The sequence below is a fragment of the Phragmites australis genome, chromosome 10 (genome assembly GCF_958298935.1).
Source record: "Phragmites australis chromosome 10, lpPhrAust1.1, whole genome shotgun sequence".
NCBI lineage: Eukaryota > Viridiplantae > Streptophyta > Magnoliopsida > Poales > Poaceae > Phragmites > Phragmites australis.
The window spans coordinates 7,001,041-7,020,153 of NC_084930.1; the positions used below are offsets into that span (position 1 = coordinate 7,001,041).

The following is a 19,113-nucleotide window of genomic DNA, read 5'->3' on the forward strand; positions in this document are numbered from 1 at the left end:
TCGAGCTAGAGCAATTTACAGTAAAGATGGTCGGAATTAGTGTGTTTCTTCATCTGCATTGACATGATTCGACGGATCATGTATCCGAGCTGTATTTGAGAGGGATTCAACAGACTGTATCTTTGAGCAGTACGGCAATAGTTGACTCGTCGCTACTAATTCGAGTATCCCTTCTATTTCAGATATGGCATTTATGCATTGATAGCTATAGACGACCTCAGTGCATGTCCCCGCCGTTACCAATATAAACACGCTATACACCATTACAAACTAATATGATAATCATCGCATTGCTTTCACACATCTAAAATGCTAACATTTTTTCTGGAAAGAGGGTAAGGACTGCCTGTAGACGACCTTCGTGCATGCATATTCTTACCGTTACTGATACAAATACGACGTATCCGATATGGTAATCATTATATTATTTTCACACAACTGAAGGGATAATTGTTTTTTAAGAGGGTAAGGGCTACCTGTAAACGATCTTTGTGCATGGCATATTATTACCGTTACTAATACAAATACGGCATACACCAACAAAATGATACGATGATCCTTATGTTACCTCCACATACCCTGTTTTTTTTCGAAGTAATGCAATAACTGTTTTTCCGAAAAAGTGAGTAAGGACTACATGTAGATGACATTTATGCATGCATATTCTTAACATTATGAATAGACATACATCATACACCAACAAACCGATATGATGATCATTATGTTGTCTACATACACGATAATTGTATTTCCCATAAAGAGGGTAAGGAGTAAGGACTAGCTAGCTACCTTGTCTACATACGCGAATAACTGTATTTCCCATCAAGAGGGTATAAGGAGTAAGGACTACCTGTAGACAACCTCTATGCATGCATGTTCTTACCGTTACCGATACAAATATGGAATACACCAACAAACCGATATGATAATCATTATAATACCTCGATACAGCTAAAATGATATCTGCCTTTTTTTCAGAAAGAGGATATGGACAGTATGTAGATGACCTCCATGCATATTCTTACCTTTACCGATACAAATTTGGTATGCACCAACAACCGATATGGCAATCATTGTGTCGCTTCCATTGCTCCATACAGCTAATGCGATAACTGTTCTTCTCAGAATGAGGGTAAGAACTAGCTCATTCGATCATGCACATAAAGAAGGTCCAGCGGGATTCTTTTGAGATGAACCGCGCGAATAAATCATAGCTTACAACCCGATTTTTCGCATAGTGCTAAGTTTGTGCGTGGTTTCCCACTGCTCTCGCAAACAGCAACAAGAGCCTCCATGGACGTTCACATTGGGGAAAAAATCGTTCAAATTCAGAAAACCCGTGGGCGCTAGCTTCTCTGAGGTTTTCCATTTGAAACTGAAGCGAGCCAGCACACAAGCGACGAACAAAGCCAGCACACTGGTGATAGAAGCAAACCCCAACGGAAGGCAGAAATTAATGCGAGGGAAATTCCAAGACGAGGAAGAGCACCTTCCATATTTGCAGCCGCATGGATTTGAGCCCCCCTTCTCCCCCAATTCCACCGCTCTATATCCCCCTCCCCCTCGCTGCATCGCTCTTCACCTCGAATTCGTCGCTCCCATCTTCGTCTTCCGCGTGCTGCTCCGGGAGGTTCTTGGTGGGAAGCCATTACAGGAGGCAAGAAAGTGGAATCCTTTTGGGTTTTGGGGGTCTTTTTCTTGGTTTCTTGGATTTCCGTGGGGGGGTTTTGGTGGTCGGGGTCGGTTTCTTGGTGCTGATCGTGTTTGGTTTTGGATGGGGCAGGGATGGACATGGATACGTTCCCGGAGGGAATGCGCGTGCTCGCCGTCGACGACGACCGCGTCTCCCTCATGCTCGTAGAGAAGCAACTACGCATTTGCAAGTACGACGGTGAGTGTTCCTGCCTTTTTTGCTGTCCCTGTTTTTTCCCCGATTCTTTTTTGAGGAATTTTTCCCCGATTCCGTTGTGATCGACCGAGTGATGAATTTTTTATTTTGGTTGGATTTCCCTTGACGCGATGCAGTGACAACAGCAATGTGCGCGGAGACAGCGCTGGAAATGCTCAGGGCGAGGAAGGAGTACAACCAGTTCGACCTGGTGATCACCGACGTGCACATGCCGGGCATGGATGGCTTCAAGCTCCTGGAGCTCATCGGCCTCGTGATGGATATCCCAGTCATCAGTAAAGCCCTTGCTCAAACCCACTTTCCATTTTTCTGCATGGCTTTCTTCTGATGCTGCTGACAGTAGCAATCATGGGAAGCAGTCGTAGTACTTTTTTTTTAATATTTATACCGGAAACTCTAAGGCGCGCCTTCACTCATCGTCCGACCCCGACGACAAAAACCACGACGCTTTTGGTGACTGCTGGGGTTAGGGTTCTGGTGGCTGCATGCCCCCCTCCCTCGGACATAGAAATCGGGAGGGAGGCTGTTCAACGGTGGGCGGCGCTGCGTGGGTAGGGTGGAAAGGCAGCGGGGCACGGCCGGCCATAGGCGGTGGGTGAAGTTAGGGCGGGGGCATCACGGAGGCGGGGTAAGAGGAGGGCGGGGTTGAGGTGGTGGTGGGTGGATGACGGGTGGCGCGGCGAGGTGACGGGATGCCGCCGATAGCCGGTGGAGGAAGGGGACGGGGTGGTGCGGGGCAGGGACGGGGTGGTGGTGGAGGGGCTACAGCGAGGCTGGGAGGTGGTGGTCGGAACTTGAAGACACTGGACCAAGGTGAGGCATGGCGGGGGTGGGGTGGTGGAGGGTCTACGGATCACACACTTGGCTACCGTAAGATTGGTGGCGCTTTAACCCGGTCCATTGTATTTATCCGGTGATTATGAATGTTTGGGTTGAAACTTGGTTGGCTACTAGGATAGCGATGAGTGATCGGATCCCAATCATAAGACTTGATTTTGGGGTGCATGTATTTGGTTGCAATCAAACTAACTACTAAATTTTGTAATTTGTAGTTCTGTACATTATATTGTTTGTAAGCGCTAGGTGCATTTGACCTAACCACTTAATTTTGTCATTCGTAGTTTCACACGTCACGATGTGTTTGTAAGTGCTAGATGCAATTGAATTGTGTCATTTGTAGTTTTGTACGTTACCATCAGTTCATAAGCATTAGGTGCAATCAAGCTAGCTACTTTTTTTAAGTTTCCTACGTACTATTTGCTCATAAGAAGTAGGTGCAATCAAGCTAACTACTAAATTTGCCATTTGTAGTTTAATGTGTTACTATTGGTTCGTAAGCACTAGGTGCAATCAAGCTAACAATTGAATTTTGTTGTTTGCGGTTTCATACGTTGTCATTGGTTCATAAGCCCTCGGTGCAATCAAGCTAACTAGTGAATTTTGTCATTTGAATATTGTTTATTACCGTTGGTTCATAAGCACTATTGTCGATTTCATAAGTGTGTGACGAACAATGTCCGGTACTATTGAATTTGTGAAGTTCCTCTTATTCAATGCTTTGAAATACAAAAGTGTCCATAACCGCGACGTGCCATTTTGTAATATGTGTAACACATTTGCATCAAAAGGAAGGTAGACGACATGTGTAACTCCTGAACAAAATAAAAAGGGCATAATGCATGAAATGAAGGCCACTTGATCTTCCTTTCTTGAAGTACAGCTACTTGATTTATTTTCTGATCGGGATAGTTAATTATGCCCAGTCTTTCAAGCTTTATTGACTTCTGCATCCCAAAACTGACGGTATATCATGCAGTGCTATCTGCGAACGATGATAAGAAGACTATGATGAAGGGGATAAAGCATGGGGCTTATGACTATTTGGTGAAGCCAGTGCGCCTCGAGCAGATTAAGAACATATGGGTTCATGTGCTGAAGAAGAATATGCCTGATCCAAAGAAGCGCGTCAGCGGTGGCACTGATGATGCTGGTCAGAATTTGCGATCTGGAGACGCTCAGGGTGAGAAGGATAGTGCAAACAACACCAGAAAGTATTCGAGAAAGAACAAAAGCCACAGAGATGGCACTGAAGAGGGCAGGCAGAACACATACTCATCAGCCCAGAAGAGGCAAAGGGTCAAGTGGTCCGCTCAGCTGCACCGCAATTTTGTGGAAGTGGTCAATCGGATTGGCATGGATAGTAAGGGCTCACTTTTATGGCTTGGTTTTTAAAATGAAGCTTAAATATATATTTTTCCCGTAACAATTCTTCTCTTCATGCAAATGCAGAGGCTGTTCCAAAGAACATACTGGAAATGATGAATGTGGATGGCCTCAGTAGAGAGAATGTCGCAAGTCATCTGCAGGTATTGTTTGTACTCTTCGACTTGACTCCTATGTTTGAGTTTGTATCATATAATTTGTAGAGTATATTTATTCTTGAGTGACGATGTGTATTAGAAATTTGGGAAAGTTGTGCATATACCATTTAGAGTCTAGGTTTTACTCGTATGGCATCTCGAAACTTAATACATGTGTGTATGTCATACTGGAATTTGTGTGTGTGCCACTGAAACACGCAAATTCCAGTGTGACATACACAAAGAATAAATTTGGGATGACACACGAGCAAAACCATGAACCCTCTATGTCATACACACTCCCATTTCCCCATAAATTTTTAACTAATTTTTACATTGCGAAAAAGTGAGACTTGTCTGATATACTAGTAATTTAGGTGTTAGTGTGTAATTGGTGTGTATCCACATGACCACATGGGATTGGTGTTGCATATTTAACTATATTCTCTCTTCAATGTTTATTTCGGAAAAGAAAACCTCTCTTTAATGCATAGGCAAAGCTCCTGTCACCCGTTAACAATAAAGATATACAAGCAACACTTTAAGTTTTTCCCCTCTGAGTATCTTGTATTTGTCCCATGATTAACAGCACATTTCATTTAATTTATGTCCTTGACAACCTTTTTTTTAACGAAATGTATTTGCCTTGTGATTTCAGAAGTACCGGATCTACCTGAAAAGGCTCAGCGAAGGCACAGTCAGGCACTCTAATCTATTTGCTGGTGAACCTGAAAGGAACAAATGGAACCCCATCAACATGAATGGACTGGAAAGTTTCAAGAATCACCCTGAACATGGTAGATACCAGCCATCCGCATCCTTTGCTGGCTCTTCGAACTCAAGAAACCCTTTTGCAAGGATGAATTCTCCATCTGCGTATGGAACGCACAGCCTGCTGCCCTCTCAGTCAGTTCAGCTCATGAGCACCCAGAGAAACTTGGGCGTTCCTCCTAAGGACATGGGGCCAGTTGGTCATGGGGGCAACCTGCTCAAGGATGCTGTCCCACGATCTCAGCAGGATGCTAGTAAATTCATCTCTTCTGGCAACTCCTACGCAAACATATCGAATGGTGCAAGAAAATTGTTCCCTTCTGGTCCTTCAGGAAGCTCCTTTGCTAATTCATCAAATAGCATGCCGTTCAACACAAGAAAATCTTTCCCTTCTGGTACTTCTGGCAATTCATTTGCAAACATCTCAAATGACAGCCCACCATTGGCCGCGAGCATCGGCATTCCTTCCTTCAGTTCTGGCAAATCCTATGCAAGCATGTTGCTGGCAAATCCTTTTGATGCTGACGACTCCTTTGAAAACAAGGCAGATGGTGAGATGCTGGTTCCTTCGAGTCATTTACCAGTGCAGTCTCTTGAGTTGGTGAAGCAGTCTTCGGTTCAGATACAGTCCTCTTCTGCTGACCAATTTAGCAAATATCTCAGAGAGGCTCCCCAATTTGCAGGGCTTAGCAACTCGAGCAGCTCCGGGAAAACTGCTGTGCCGTTGAAGTTTCCTAATCTTGGTCATAAGGATGGAACGTCTGAAGGCTCCTCTCAGGCAAACATCCTCAAGGTCAACCAGCTCTCGAGATCTGTATCCTCATCAAGCCAGATGCCAGCCTTTGGAAATGAATTTCAGAACCAAGTGGCAGCACCCATGAAGAAAACTGCACCAATAGTAGGTTTCGGTGACCAGGTGGCACAATTCAACTTAGGAACCAACACAAACTCTACGGGGAAGCTGAATGTTAACTCTGCTCCGGGCAGTGCTTCAAGCGTCAGATCTACATTGCCTAACCTTCGTATAGAAAATTCTGCCATGCCGACCCAGATGATGAATAGCGGGCGTGCAAGTGGCAATCTCCCTGAGAAAGATGGCACAATTGATCAGCAAGCTGTTGGCGACCAACTGAATAAAAGCATGGGAACAAGGGAGGCGCAGAATGGGGCGAGTGGTGACTTGGATGACTTTTTCGCTGGCTGGCTCAATCAGGTAAGATCTTTTCCCGTTCTTTTCCCGTATATGGTACTTTCAATTTACTCTACCTGCTTTCTCATTACGGTTCTTTCATCGCATTCCATTTCTCAAGTTTTTGCACGGAAGCCAAATGCAACATATAAGGAGGTTACTAAAGTGATGTTGGTTCAGTTACTACTAGTTGTTAGTACTCAGTGCATTGCTCAATTCATTATGTTTGTTCGTGTATAATCTCGAACATAAGGCATGTTTAACTGTTAGCTTATTTTGAAATTTACTTCAATCTCGAGTATTCGCAAGCTTTACATGTGAATTTGCTGGTAGTTAGATGAGGTTTATCTAACTCAAACTACTTTTCTCACTGCAGAACTTCTTCAATAATAGTAAAGATTTCATGGATGGGGATTGGGAGTTCGCCCCTTGACATCAACTCCGTTAGAGAGATGTTTCTGCATCTATGTAGCCCACCTGCTGATCAGTCCGTGGTTCTTGCATGTTGTATGTGCAAAATTGTGCTATTTGTTGTAGGGTAGCTAGGAGCAGGTCATCTTCAGCGAATCCCATGTTTATCTTGTGTAGTCATGCGGGTTCTCTTTTGTATCAGCTGTAGCTTTTAACTTGGTGGCATTAAGTTGGTGGGAGGTGAGGCTGTACCACCCCTGCCTCGTCGGCCAAAATTCGGGTTGCTTTTTTCTTTTTAATATAGAATCAACTAGACCCTCTTAGGGGTCTGTTTTTCAGTTGAGATCATAAACAAAGTAATGTCAAATAGAACCAGTTTTCGTGTAAGTGTTGGATAATAACATGGTATGCTTTTCATGAACTTTTTGAAATGTTGTATTTGTTCTGTGTGTTTTTTTTCAATCCATGTAATGCTGCTCTTTTATTGAAATTAGACGCATAGTTGTAGTTTACATGCGTGGAACAGACAAAACAAGTGAGCGCCCATATAGCGTTATTGTTCATTGCTTTCCTAGTATGGCAGCCAAACAGAGAAGCAATGCAGTTTCAGAAACAGAATCTGAACATGAAGGAACATTTCATTCATCATTCATGATTCATGTCAGACTGTTTGAGGTTTACAGTTTCTGATGCTCAGTGACATAACTTATTGAACTTTCACCTTATTTTATCTTTAACTTCCCTGTTGATCATCCTGTGTAATTAGAAATTTATCCTTTTCTTTTCTTTTTTTTCCCATGGAGCCAAATATTTGTTTTCCTCGACTGCAACAGCAATGCTACTTTCTCAGGAAGATATTTGTGCCATGTCCTGATGATACTGATCTATCCATCCCTGTATGATCTCAACTTCTTGTCTCCTTTGCTCTATAACCCACTCTGGATCATCCTTTGTTGCAGATCTGAAGTCCAAATGATGAGCCCCTGATCACCACAAGAAGTAACCTGGCATTAGTAAATCTCAAAAATATTGTTATGGACTTATTTTTCTGCAGGTTGTTGCTCACCCTTTTCTGTGACGAGGGCAATGATGCTGCATGAGATGTTCTTGAGCACCCTGGTTGCAATACAATGGAAAAACCATTATGGTGTACTCCAGCGCATGTGTTATCTGATAGACTGAAACTATCCTCTCTTTTTTTAACGGCAAACTGGGAGGGAAACCCCCACTGTAAAGGATTTTTTTAAAAAGAAAAGAGAAGCCCGACAGCAGACAGAATTGTGATGAGTTATCAGACAGTGAAATGAAATTTCAAACCTACCCGCCTCGACTCCACGGGTCTCGCATTCCATTGGAGAAGATGATGTTGCTCCCGAACCTCTTGAGCACCTTATCAATTTTCTGCAGCAAATTGTGTAATGCAGCAGCAGATGAGCACTTGAAAAACACTAATCAGTGTTTCAACTGACGGTTCATATCTGCAAGCTGAAACTCTGAAATAGCACTTACGTATCCACCATATTCAGTGGTGATCCAATGCGGTCTCGGCCGAACCCCCCAGCTCAGGAAACAGACCTTGGACCAGTCATCGTAACTGTAGTCGTATGGTGGGAACATGCTCTGGTTGGAGATCGACATCGGCATGATCATCTCTGTGCAAGCCTACAAAGGAGTTTGTTTCAGGTTTTCAGCGAATACAATATATGGCACGTCTCAGAGTTGTCACTAGCATTGTACTACTTGTCTTTCCGGTTGTACCTGCCATTGCCAGCCATCGAGGCCATGGGGGTCGTCGTCTCCATCCTCTATCTGGTTGCAGGTCTGGTCTCCTGTGTAGTTGTAGTACAAACTCGCTGCTGCAAAAGCCTTTTCCAGGATGTCTGCGCTTTCAGGGAATCCGTCGATGATCTTGCACATCTGCAGATGTTTCATGAAAATCACATGATCAATGGAGCACAAGTGCAATTCTTGTTTGTGAAGGATTCAGTTTGGCACTTCTGAAACCCTTGTTTCTCTGGTAAATTTGGTTGAAATGGGAGAACTGGTTGTAGAATATGCGTAAAAGTGACGAGTAATGCTACATTTACAAAAAAAAAAAAAAAACTTGACAACCTCCATGACGGGGTAGGCAGGCAAATTCTCCAGGAAATTGGCCGGTGTTGGATAGTCCACCATGGCAGTGTAGGTGAATGCTGTCGATAGCCAGTTTTGAATTGAAGAAACGTACTTTACAGTCCTGAAAATTGAGTGAAAGAAAAAACAATGTCACGAAGTTAAGCTATAGCAGATATAAGATGCATCATTAGTGCTCATCAGTTGTGCAACCTTGTCAAGATGAGTTGTGCATGCCTGTTGTTCTATTTATCCATCGAGGTCTAAGCCACTATAAAACTTATGCTTGCTTACATATGACAAGAATACAAACGACAAAAAGGCATTTTTTTAGGGTACAAAAAAGGCTTTTATGCTCGTGTATATTATCCTTCCCTTGAATTCATGCACACACTCTCTAGGCCTGCAAGTCATCTTATTTCTTGCCTAAATGTTTGACTCAAGGCTTGATTTTACTTGCACTTCACACAACAGAATACAATACTCAACTATCACTTGCAGGCAAGATTAAGGCTAGTAATTCTTCTTTCCTACCCTGACAGGTTGCAGACTAGTTTGAGTGCAAACGAGCTTACTTGCAGGCTCTGAACATTTTGCTGAGCTCCAGAAGCCCTGCATCGTTGGATCCCCTCTCATCCAGCACATCCCAGGCTGCCTTGATGACACTGAAGCAGTTCAAGCTCTCAGACTGCAACATTAATCGCAAGTTGCCATCAGTCAACATCTAAAAACAGATGGCATTATTTAGCTTGGGACAAAGACTAACCTAGCATCACCAATCAGACAAAGATGTCACCAGCAGGAGAGCCGTTTGGTTTGCTTTTTTAGCTTATTTACGCATGGAATGCTAGATATGGAAGTTGCTTCTTAGAAAACCACTCAGGTTCTTCCAAAAATAACATTGAATCACAATAAATTTTTCAAGCAGATCAAGGACCAGATTTGCAACCACATTATTAGAAACTTGAGAAGTTATTTATATACTTACGAATTCCTATAAGCCTAAAGCGCGGTTAAGCATCGTAATCGAGCTAATTAAGTAGCTGAGCCATCAGTCATGAACTCAGGGCCTCATCTGGCTGCATTATTGCCATGGCCGGTGTCATTTCAATCGCAGAATTAAGTTGCATGTTCATGAACAGTGCAGGACCAACTGAAAAGGAGTAGGATGTCAAGTGCAGATTTTTTAAATAATATTACTTTATTAGAAAATCGTAAAAAAATAACTAAAATCTGATATTTGCAAAAAATATGTATTTCTCGGCACGCGGGGTGCCGACTAGGGATATATCGGCACTCCACGTGCCAGCATCCTATGTGATAGTGTACCCGGTGAGTTGTCGGCACTCCACATGCCGATACAGGACCATTTTAATATAAAGATCATCTACATCTGAGATCATATGAAAAAGTTGTGATTTTTTTTTTAATATTATCTACAGGACATAGGGCCTGCCAACACTCCATATAGGATGTCGATGATTTTTATATTACAATTATTAGGTCCTATGTCCCTAGATGATATTCAAAGAAAAAATAATAACTTTTTCATATGATCTTAGATAGAGATGATCTTTATATTAAAATGGTGTCTCTCGACGAGTACTATAACTTTGTAGTTGAAGTTTTTCCATTTTGAAAATTCTAGCCACTTTTTTGGTATCTAAACGGATTCAAATGAAAACGTGTTAAGTACAAAGTTGTAGATCTCGTCGATAGGTATAATTTTCATATAAAGATCATATAAAAATATGAATTTTTCTTTTAATATCGTATATGGGACATAGAACCTATCGGCACACGGAATGCTGACAGATCATCGGGCACACTGCCACATAGAATGTCGGCACGCGGAGTGCCAACATATCCTTAGTTAGCACTCTGCGTGTCGACAAGTAACTATTTCTACAAATATAGAATTTTAAATATTATTTTTGTAATTTTTTTAATAAAATAATTTTATTTTTAAAAAGTCCGTCAAGTGCTACAGCTAACCAATAGACAACCGCTCGGTTGGTAGCTCCTCCTGTCGTGGAGGATACCCGCCCGGGCTCAAGCCCGTGGTATCACACCGGGGGAGCCATCGTGAGTTGATTTCTTCGGAGAATATCAGATGCATGTAGATCACAATGGGATCGCGATGTGCTCGCTGCTAGTGGAGTCAAAGGCTTCATAATCCTCTTCAATGAGCGTGTGTATATAGGTTATAGATATATGATGTGTGTAAAGTGTACGTATCTGAATTCAGATACTATAACTTATAACCAGTGTAGTGGTAAAAAAAAACAATGCAACCGTCATTAGTCCGTCTCACAGCAGCTGGAAGAGACATGCTAACCGATGTGTCCTAAGGCATGAGATTATTGCTATTGATCCAGAGCCGACACCACCGGTTAGTAGGGTACTGTCCCGGGCAGGTAAAAAGTGTCGGGTTTGCCGTACGCTGTCCATGACTGTGGGCCGTTGTGCAGATATTTTGATAAAAATATTCTCGTCAGACACAATTGTAAGTTGTCATTGAATTGGACCCGACTAGAGAACAAATTCCAATCACTTTTAGACAATAGGGGACTAGCCCAGCTTATATTGGAAACCAATTCGAACAAATTCCAATCTTTAAACACAAGTATTGTTCTTTCTAAAAAAGCGTAATAATGCTAGTACCTTGTAGTCTTGTGAGATGGCATCGTAGAAGCTGGTCCACGGCGTTATGTAGTCGAACTGCAGGATTGGCGCGGAGGACGCCAAGGCCCCAATGGCGACATGGGGATATTTGAGCCTGAACCAAGAAGCCAACACTGCAAACAACAGGGCGGGTACGACCATAAACAAAACCAGTTTAATTAGCTCAGCTTGTCCTAATCAAGCAAGCCAAACCACACGTCACAGATAAAATCATCTATACGCGCATATGCTAAGTTAATAGATCCAGACCCGCGTCGCGCTGAAAGGTAACATGGTTTGCGATGACTTACTGCCGCCGTAGGAGCCGCCGAAGACGACGACGGGGGCGGCCTCGGCGGAGAGGTTCTGCTTGAGGCTGGTGATGAGGATGGCGAAGTCGGCGAGAGCCTGCGTCGACGTCAGGTAGCCCAGCGTCTCGGCGGAATTGTACGAGTCGTCCCCGAACGGCTTCGACTCTCCGTAGAAACGGTGCTGATGTCAATGAAACAGCATGCCGTGTCATCAAGCTTAAAATTTAGTTTAATCATTGCTTAAATCATTTGGAAAACAACTGGACTTTCAGTACTGTTCAGACTTCATATAACCAACGAGTGAGCCGGCGAATGAGCTGAAAAGCTAGCACTTGCGTGATGGTTGATCAATGGGGAAAGTGAAAACTGCCCTTAAGGGCACAGGAGGCGACTGGCGAGGGCATGTGACCTCAAGGGGATACTACGTCCGATGTTTTTCTCCTTTTTTTTTTCAGTTTCTTGTATCCAACAAAGCAATGTAACGTCAGGGAAATTATATGTTTCGTGTTAATGACAGCGAAAGCGAAGTTGATTAGCTTGGCAAGCCTTGTTAGCTGTAAGCGGAAGACTTTTGACTGTGCCATCTTATCAACAGCCACATTTTGGACCGGCAAGGTGCTGCTCCTCTCAAGTCTCAGCAAGCTATAGCGTAGCCAAATGTTCTTAACTTAAGCTAAGATTATACTCGCAAATGAAGCATGCTGATCGATGGTTATATTTTACAACGTTGATGTGTATTTGTACCTCGATGAAGACGAGGAGGGCGCCGAACTTGGGCGCGATGTCGAACATGAAGCCGGTGTTGGTGGCGAACCACTCGATGTCGCCTTCGTTGCCGGTGTACACGAATATCGGTCCTGCCCTTGCCGCGCCGCCGCCGCCGCCGTTGGGCCTCCGCCAGAAGGTGTCGTTCACGAGGTACTTCTGGTAGAAGACGGACGACGCGTTGGGCGTGAAGGTGAAGTGGTCCAGCTCCTGCGGGAAGTAGTGCGACGTGAACGGCTTCGCCGCCGTGCCGTTGGTGCTGCCATCGGCGGCGGCGGCGGTGACACGCTTGCCGTCCCAGCTGCTTGCTCGCTGCCGCTGCTGCCGAAGAGCTTGCAAGTGCAGAGGAGTGAGCTGTGGGAACGGCTTTGGGTTCGAGGAGCGTGCTACCGCGATTGGTGCAGGTGAGAAGGCTGCGAGAAGCAGAAGCGGCAAGAAGGCGAGCAGACGAGGAGGCGCCGCCATCGTTTGCTCTCTCTCTCTCTTTCTCTCTCTCTCTCTCTCTCTCTCTCTCTCTCTCTCTCTTCGTGGGAAAGGCGTAGGACGCGAGTGGCGAGAGGCTGCCTTTGCGCGCGTGTTAGTAATTTCGTTGGATCGAACGATCTGTTTGTGTGTTTCGCGTGGTGATACGAGCAAAGTACGGAAATATGGCCGCAATTTGTTCGATGGTCGTGCCCGAATTGGCACGATATAGTCCATTAACCCGTGTGGACGCCTACGATAGAACTATGTTTAGAAAATATATAGATAAAATAACTTTATGAAATTTAAAATTTAGATATGGCTTGTGTGCTTATATTGATTATATTTTCTTACTATATTCCTGTATTGAGTCACGATCTTGCGCGAAGTTATTTTTCTTGCCTTTCCTCATATTCACGGTATTCTTCAATATATTTGTGGTCATCTATGTCATAATATTTTCTTTCCTTAGTTTATCTTCGAACAACATAGTTAAGAGAGAGGCCTAAATTAATGTTTTGGTGAAAAGTATATGGGACTTTGCAAGCCAATGCCACTTTGGGTTAATTTTGTTATAATGATACATGTGGGTAATTTAGAAGCATATATTTGGATTCTTTTGGTTAGTTTTTTCATAATGGTATGTTGGTAATTTATAAACATGTATTGGGTAATTTGGGTTAAATTCTTCATAATGGCAAAGATGGATAATTTTGAAGCTTGTATTGGGGCACTTTGGGTTAATTTTTTATAATAGCAAATTGGGGTAATTTATAAATATGTTAGATCCAATGGTTATTGTTAAGACTACCAAATCGATGGTTGGTGTTTTGCTTTTTGTGAGAATTTCTAGGATTTTTGTCTTTTTTAGCGTGTCTCATCTGAGGATTAATGTGGAGGCTCTGAAATGAGCCTCTAATTAGTAATACTAAGATGTGTTATTAATTGTCAACATGGATCGTGTTGAGTTCTTGCTTACGCCGACAAGGTGCCACATGGAGAGAGCCACGGCGGCTCGTGGAGGAGATGGGGGCAGTGACATTGAAGTGGAGCTCAGTGTCGAGGAGGCTATGATAGCTTGGGTCACCGAGGTTCGAGAGGCTGCGGTGGCGTGTTATGTGGGCGCGCATCGACGTGTGGGAGTGGCGTCAATGTTGTGAGAAAATGGCCAAGTGCCGAATGGATGAGGATGCTTCACTATATAAGAGAAGGGTATCACTGCCGACTCCAAACTAGAACCGGCTATGATAGACAGTGCCGGTTTTAGTTTGGAGCCAGTATTGATGCTCTTTTCCTATATCGTCATCTTTTTTTCTCTATTTCATGTATATCATACTCTGCACATACTTATTCATGGTTTACTTTGCTATTCCAATCGAATATTTTTTGCTTAGGCTAGGAAGTCATGCTCCATCATCTACACAATCTACGAATTGCGCATTTTCTTTTCACTTTCCTAACTCCGCAACCTTGAGCTACACAGTTGAAGCCCAATGTAGCGAAGCATGTATCCTCTTGTATTGTTTCACTCTAGTGTTCTACTTTGTTGGTGTTCCTTGTCACTACCAGAGGTTGCGGTTCCACCAACAGTGATATAGGGGCTACGTCTTGTATCAGGTCTTATCTCCTTTTTGTTTCTTTGTACATCTAGTATTGAGCTACATTTCTTTTTTTCTTTTACATCAAAAGAACATTTCAATTGCAGCTTTGAACTCTTAAATGATTGCAAGGTGCAACAAACTTATGCATTATTAATCAATTATGTTGTCTTTTCTACCAGAATGTGGCTTCATTTTCTAATAATGGTATAGGTGGGTAATAAAGAAGCATGTATAATGGTATTTTGGGTTTAGTTTTTTATAAACATGTTTATGGACAATTTATTTCTTGTTTTTCTCTGTTTTTAGACTTTGAGAGCTTAGAATCAGGCTTTTTTTATTGGTCAATTACTAATATATAATAGAAGATGTGCTCATTATCCTCATGCCTTCTCAAACATTTATTTTCTTTCATAGATTACTACGTTGAGCTGCAGTGTATACTTGTTGCTCATGTACACTGTAGCATTTTCTACCTGTGTTTGTGCACTGTAACGTACAAACTGTGAGACTGTAACGGAAAGCGTAGCAATAGATCTGAAGCGTTCATTACCAAATAGGGGCATCGGACCGCCGGGAACTGCCGTGCATCTGCCGCTGTTGGACAAAGACGACCATTTTTCATGGCTACAGTCTAGAAGCAACCGCTACAGTCGTCTGAAACAACGGTGATCAGCCACACAAGATGTATGGTGCTCCAGAGCTGACCCGTAGCATCGATCGTTCGTAAATGCGAACGGTTGCTCTAGAAGACTACTCCCGGAGCGGCATGAACCAATGCTTTTGGCTGCAAGAAAGTGCGTGTCCCTGTTGAAGCTTGTGTGTGGTTTCTCTTCACCTGATCACGACTCGCGAGGATTCCCAAAACCGGGGTAAAGTCCGGAGGCAAGGCGGCCAAACTGAAGCTTTTTGGGAGATCGATTTTCGTTTATTCCTCCGGATCCAATCGAAATCCCAGTGGAGTATGGGGAATCTTGCGAATGAGCATCGCTGGTAGTTGGACTTTAAGGTGAGAGTCCGACCGACCGACGCGGAATCGATCCCTCATCTCGCACCTGCTTTGTTAAAGGGTCTCCAATAAAAAACTTCAATAGGACACATGGTTATAGCGGATAGGCTAGTAGTCCAGTGTAACTTTATGGGTGGAGAAAACCGACGAGAATCGAATCTCGTTCCGCACCAAAAAAATCTTTAAAGTAGTCGGAGGAGACACTTATGGAAAAAAAGAGAGCCATGGTTATAAAAAAACATGCAGAATCTTCATGGGTCCATTGTTCAAGCCACTGTCCAATCCGATAGCACCAGTGGGTCACACGTCAGAGGTGGTTGGGAGATTACATCTGCTGTCTGATAGTATTTGTATGTTATTTGAGTTAGTATGGCTATGATTGGAGCACGGTAACTATCAGATTGATTGGGTTTATTGTATTAAACTGAAACTTTCTAACAACTTGATGTCCGCAAGATCAATAACACAAACTCCCTTTTACTCTTCCCCAAACGAAGTTCGAGTTGTAACTACGTCATATCCTCCAATTCCTACCACTTCCTTCTCTCAAAACCCTAGGCATAAGTTGCCAGGCAAAGAGCGTGTACCTAATCGACTAGAGTTTTGAGATGGTGTCTGCCAAGTTCAAGAGTACAAACATATTTGTGTGTCGGGGCCTTAGGTGCCTATGAAAAGTTCCGAGTCGTGACATGCGTAGGTACACGCACACATATATTTGCATGGGTGATGGTATTAGAGTGGTGTGTGATGGGTGTACGCCTGCCTAAGAATTTGCCGGATGCAGACGAGGCAGTCAAACGGGGCTATTGTTCAAGCCCATCATGGGATCCGTCGATCCATGAGCTCCATTGGCTTGTCACTAGTCTAACGATGGCTAAGTGGGGCAGGCCAAATGGATCGGTACAAGGCATGATTATTTTGGTCCAGCTTAGACACGGCACGGCACAATGGCTAACGGATCGGACCGGCACGGCACGGCATAACGACTTGGGCCGTGCCTGGGTCGGAGTCACGACACGACGGGTCGGCACGGTCTGTTTAACTGTTCATATTTTTATAGTATTTTATATAATTTATTTAGATCTAATACCGTATATGATATGTGGTATAGTAGTAGCGTGTTTGACTCATAAATAGAAGGTTAGGTGTTCGATTTCGAGTGAAAACAAGTTTTTATGATTTTTTTCAATTTTTCATGAGCTGACGGGTCAAAAAAGTCATCAGACCTACCGTACCACGAGCCGGTATGGCACGGCCTCAGACCGTGCCTGAGCTGGAGTCGCGGCACGTGGACCAGCACAGCACGGCCCGTTTAGCTAATGGGTCTAAACAGGTCGTACCTCAATAGACCCATGCTATACCGAGTCGGACCACCCATTTAGACATCTCTGCACTAGTCTCAATGATCCGAACCTTTGACCTAGAACTGCAAAGGGGTACAAAACTTCATAGCAGCAACACATGAACGGCTCGACAGCAAGATACTCTAAAAAGAAGCCTATATATTTCTGACAGGTCGGCCACTTGCCTATGTGCAACAGTTCTGGCCACTGGCAGTTGAAGAGCTAGCAGCTGCAGCCAGAGTCTGGGGCAGAAACATAAACTGAAAGAACAGCAGAAGCTCGAGCTGCAAGCCAGTTCACAAGAGATACTCTCAAGATTCATGTGAACAAAAACCGTACAACGGCACATGATCCGTACTCGGCAGCATAGGGTGCCTCTTTACCTGTCAGGAAGAGATAAGCATGGTGCAGCTGACAGAAAACAAAAATATTACCTTGGGGCAAACCATGTGGCAGAACACCTCCTGCGCAAGCCATGCAGTAGACATGGACTGCTGAAGCAAGTCGTCAACCAATGGCTAACGAGTCAAGATTGCAAGATCATAGCGTCAACTCGCACGGCATTGTTCAGCACAACAGATGTGTGGGAGTACCAAGCACTGAGATTACAGCACAGGAGAATAGATTCCGGGTAGAGACCTGACAAGCATTCATCAAGTGTATGCATGAGGAAGTCAGACGGATCATCATGTGAACCAGTGGCTCTCATACTGCAGAGCACAATGCCGACTAGTGGACCAAATGAGTGAGTGATGCCTTTGTTTTTTGGGAGAAGGGGCAGGAGCTCTCCCATTCATTGAAGCAGAAGAGAGAATTACAGCAAGTTTAATCCGTCGAGTTGAGCTCCACAGGGAACAACTAGAACAAGAGCATCAGATAGGAAAAAAACTACAAAAGAGAAGAAAAAACGCCCCTAGCTTGTCGACATCCTCCTTTACCAGATAAGACACCTGAGACGGTTGCAGAGCTTTGTTTTGGAAAATTCTTCAGTTTCTCTCCTTCCAAATATTCGAGCAGGTGTAGATGAAGATCCAATTGGCTACCTTCCTATCAGGCTTTGGGATGAACTCCATCTAATCCACATACCAAGCTTGGACTGAAGCATGGTCACGTTGTAGCATTACTCTGAATTCTTGCATATGCGACCAATTTGCTACATGTTCCCATCTCTCTCGCACAAAGACACACTGTAAGCCGAGACGTCTTGCTGATTCATGGGCCTGATCACATAAGCAACATGAGCTGTTGTGCGGCCATTTTTTTTTCTTGCTATGTTGTCTGTACCGTTTAGTTTATGTTCACAAACAGCCAGACAAAAAAATGCATTCGTTCTTTGTTTTGGCCTTTCAAATTTGGTTGGCTTTGAATCGGCAGGCGCAGCTATGAAATTGGATCATGTAAGCAAATTTTGCGCTATGTGTGCCATCTGCGGTCCACTTCCATGAGATGGTGTTTGGGGTTTCGGGTTGCAGCACTACTTGAATTTTCATCCAAAGATCAACAAACTTAAGCAACTGAGTGGATGTTGTGATGTTTCATACCGATTGGAACAAATTACTCCACTCACAAATAAACATCGTTTTGGGTTACATGTAGTCAACCATTTCAAACTTTAGCTACAAATTACTTTTTATGTATTGAGTTTAGATATTTGAAAATAATATAAACAAATTTATCTCGTAATAATGTATTTTTGCTATATTTTATGAATATATTATAACAAAAATAATAGTCAAAATCTAGAGACCATATCTACGCTCCAAATTACACTTATTTATGATAAGAGGAAATACTATTCTGAAGCTTGTAGGCCACCTCTTTGTTTTTCCTTGTGGCGATTGAGAGAGATTTGGAGCCTCGCCGTGTAGCCATTTGTGCCCCAGAATTTTTCCTTTTGGCCATTAACCACCGTGACAATAGCAGATGATGAAAATAAGCTTCGATCTGTATCATCGCAAGGGAGGGCGGCTCCTAGCCATGGTCCCTCAGTTGTTGCTATTCATACCACAACCAGCTCATGCGAAGTGCTCTCCCGAAATTGTTAAATTCTTTAGCCGAGACCACCTAGCTTCTTAGGGTGACACACCTTTTTCCAATTGACCAAGCAATGCCCTCCCTTCACTTCATCGGCTCCTTTCCAACTAAAAGCCTGCCTAAATCGGTCCATGCTTCAATGATACCTTATCCAAAAAATCCTGAACGAACATGG

At 43.5% G+C, this 19,113-nt stretch overlaps 2 protein-coding genes across 2 annotated transcripts; one reads left to right on the top strand and one right to left on the bottom strand.

The window, feature by feature from the left end:
• Positions 1-1,785: 1,785 nt before the first annotated feature.
• Positions 1,786-6,856, top strand: LOC133930056 (two-component response regulator ORR24-like). The gene is made up of 6 exons (XM_062376775.1): positions 1,786-1,891; positions 2,026-2,184; positions 3,726-4,109; positions 4,199-4,275; positions 4,928-6,253; positions 6,606-6,856. The coding sequence occupies exons 1-6, from the start codon at positions 1,786-1,788 to the stop codon at positions 6,660-6,662; spliced, it is 2,109 nt and encodes a 702-aa protein (XP_062232759.1). The 3' UTR covers positions 6,663-6,856.
• Positions 6,857-7,260: 404 nt separating this feature from the next.
• LOC133883376 (uncharacterized) lies at positions 7,261-13,015 on the bottom strand. The gene is made up of 10 exons (XM_062322691.1): positions 12,472-13,015; positions 11,728-11,908; positions 11,417-11,550; positions 9,328-9,440; positions 8,753-8,876; positions 8,399-8,557; positions 8,150-8,302; positions 7,962-8,041; positions 7,707-7,756; positions 7,261-7,623 (listed from the first exon to the last, which is right to left on the bottom strand). Exons 1-10 carry the CDS (start codon positions 12,955-12,957, stop codon positions 7,487-7,489), a joined length of 1,617 nt encoding a protein of 538 aa, XP_062178675.1. The 5' UTR covers positions 12,958-13,015; the 3' UTR covers positions 7,261-7,486.
• Between the last annotated feature and the right edge of the window lie 6,098 nt (positions 13,016-19,113).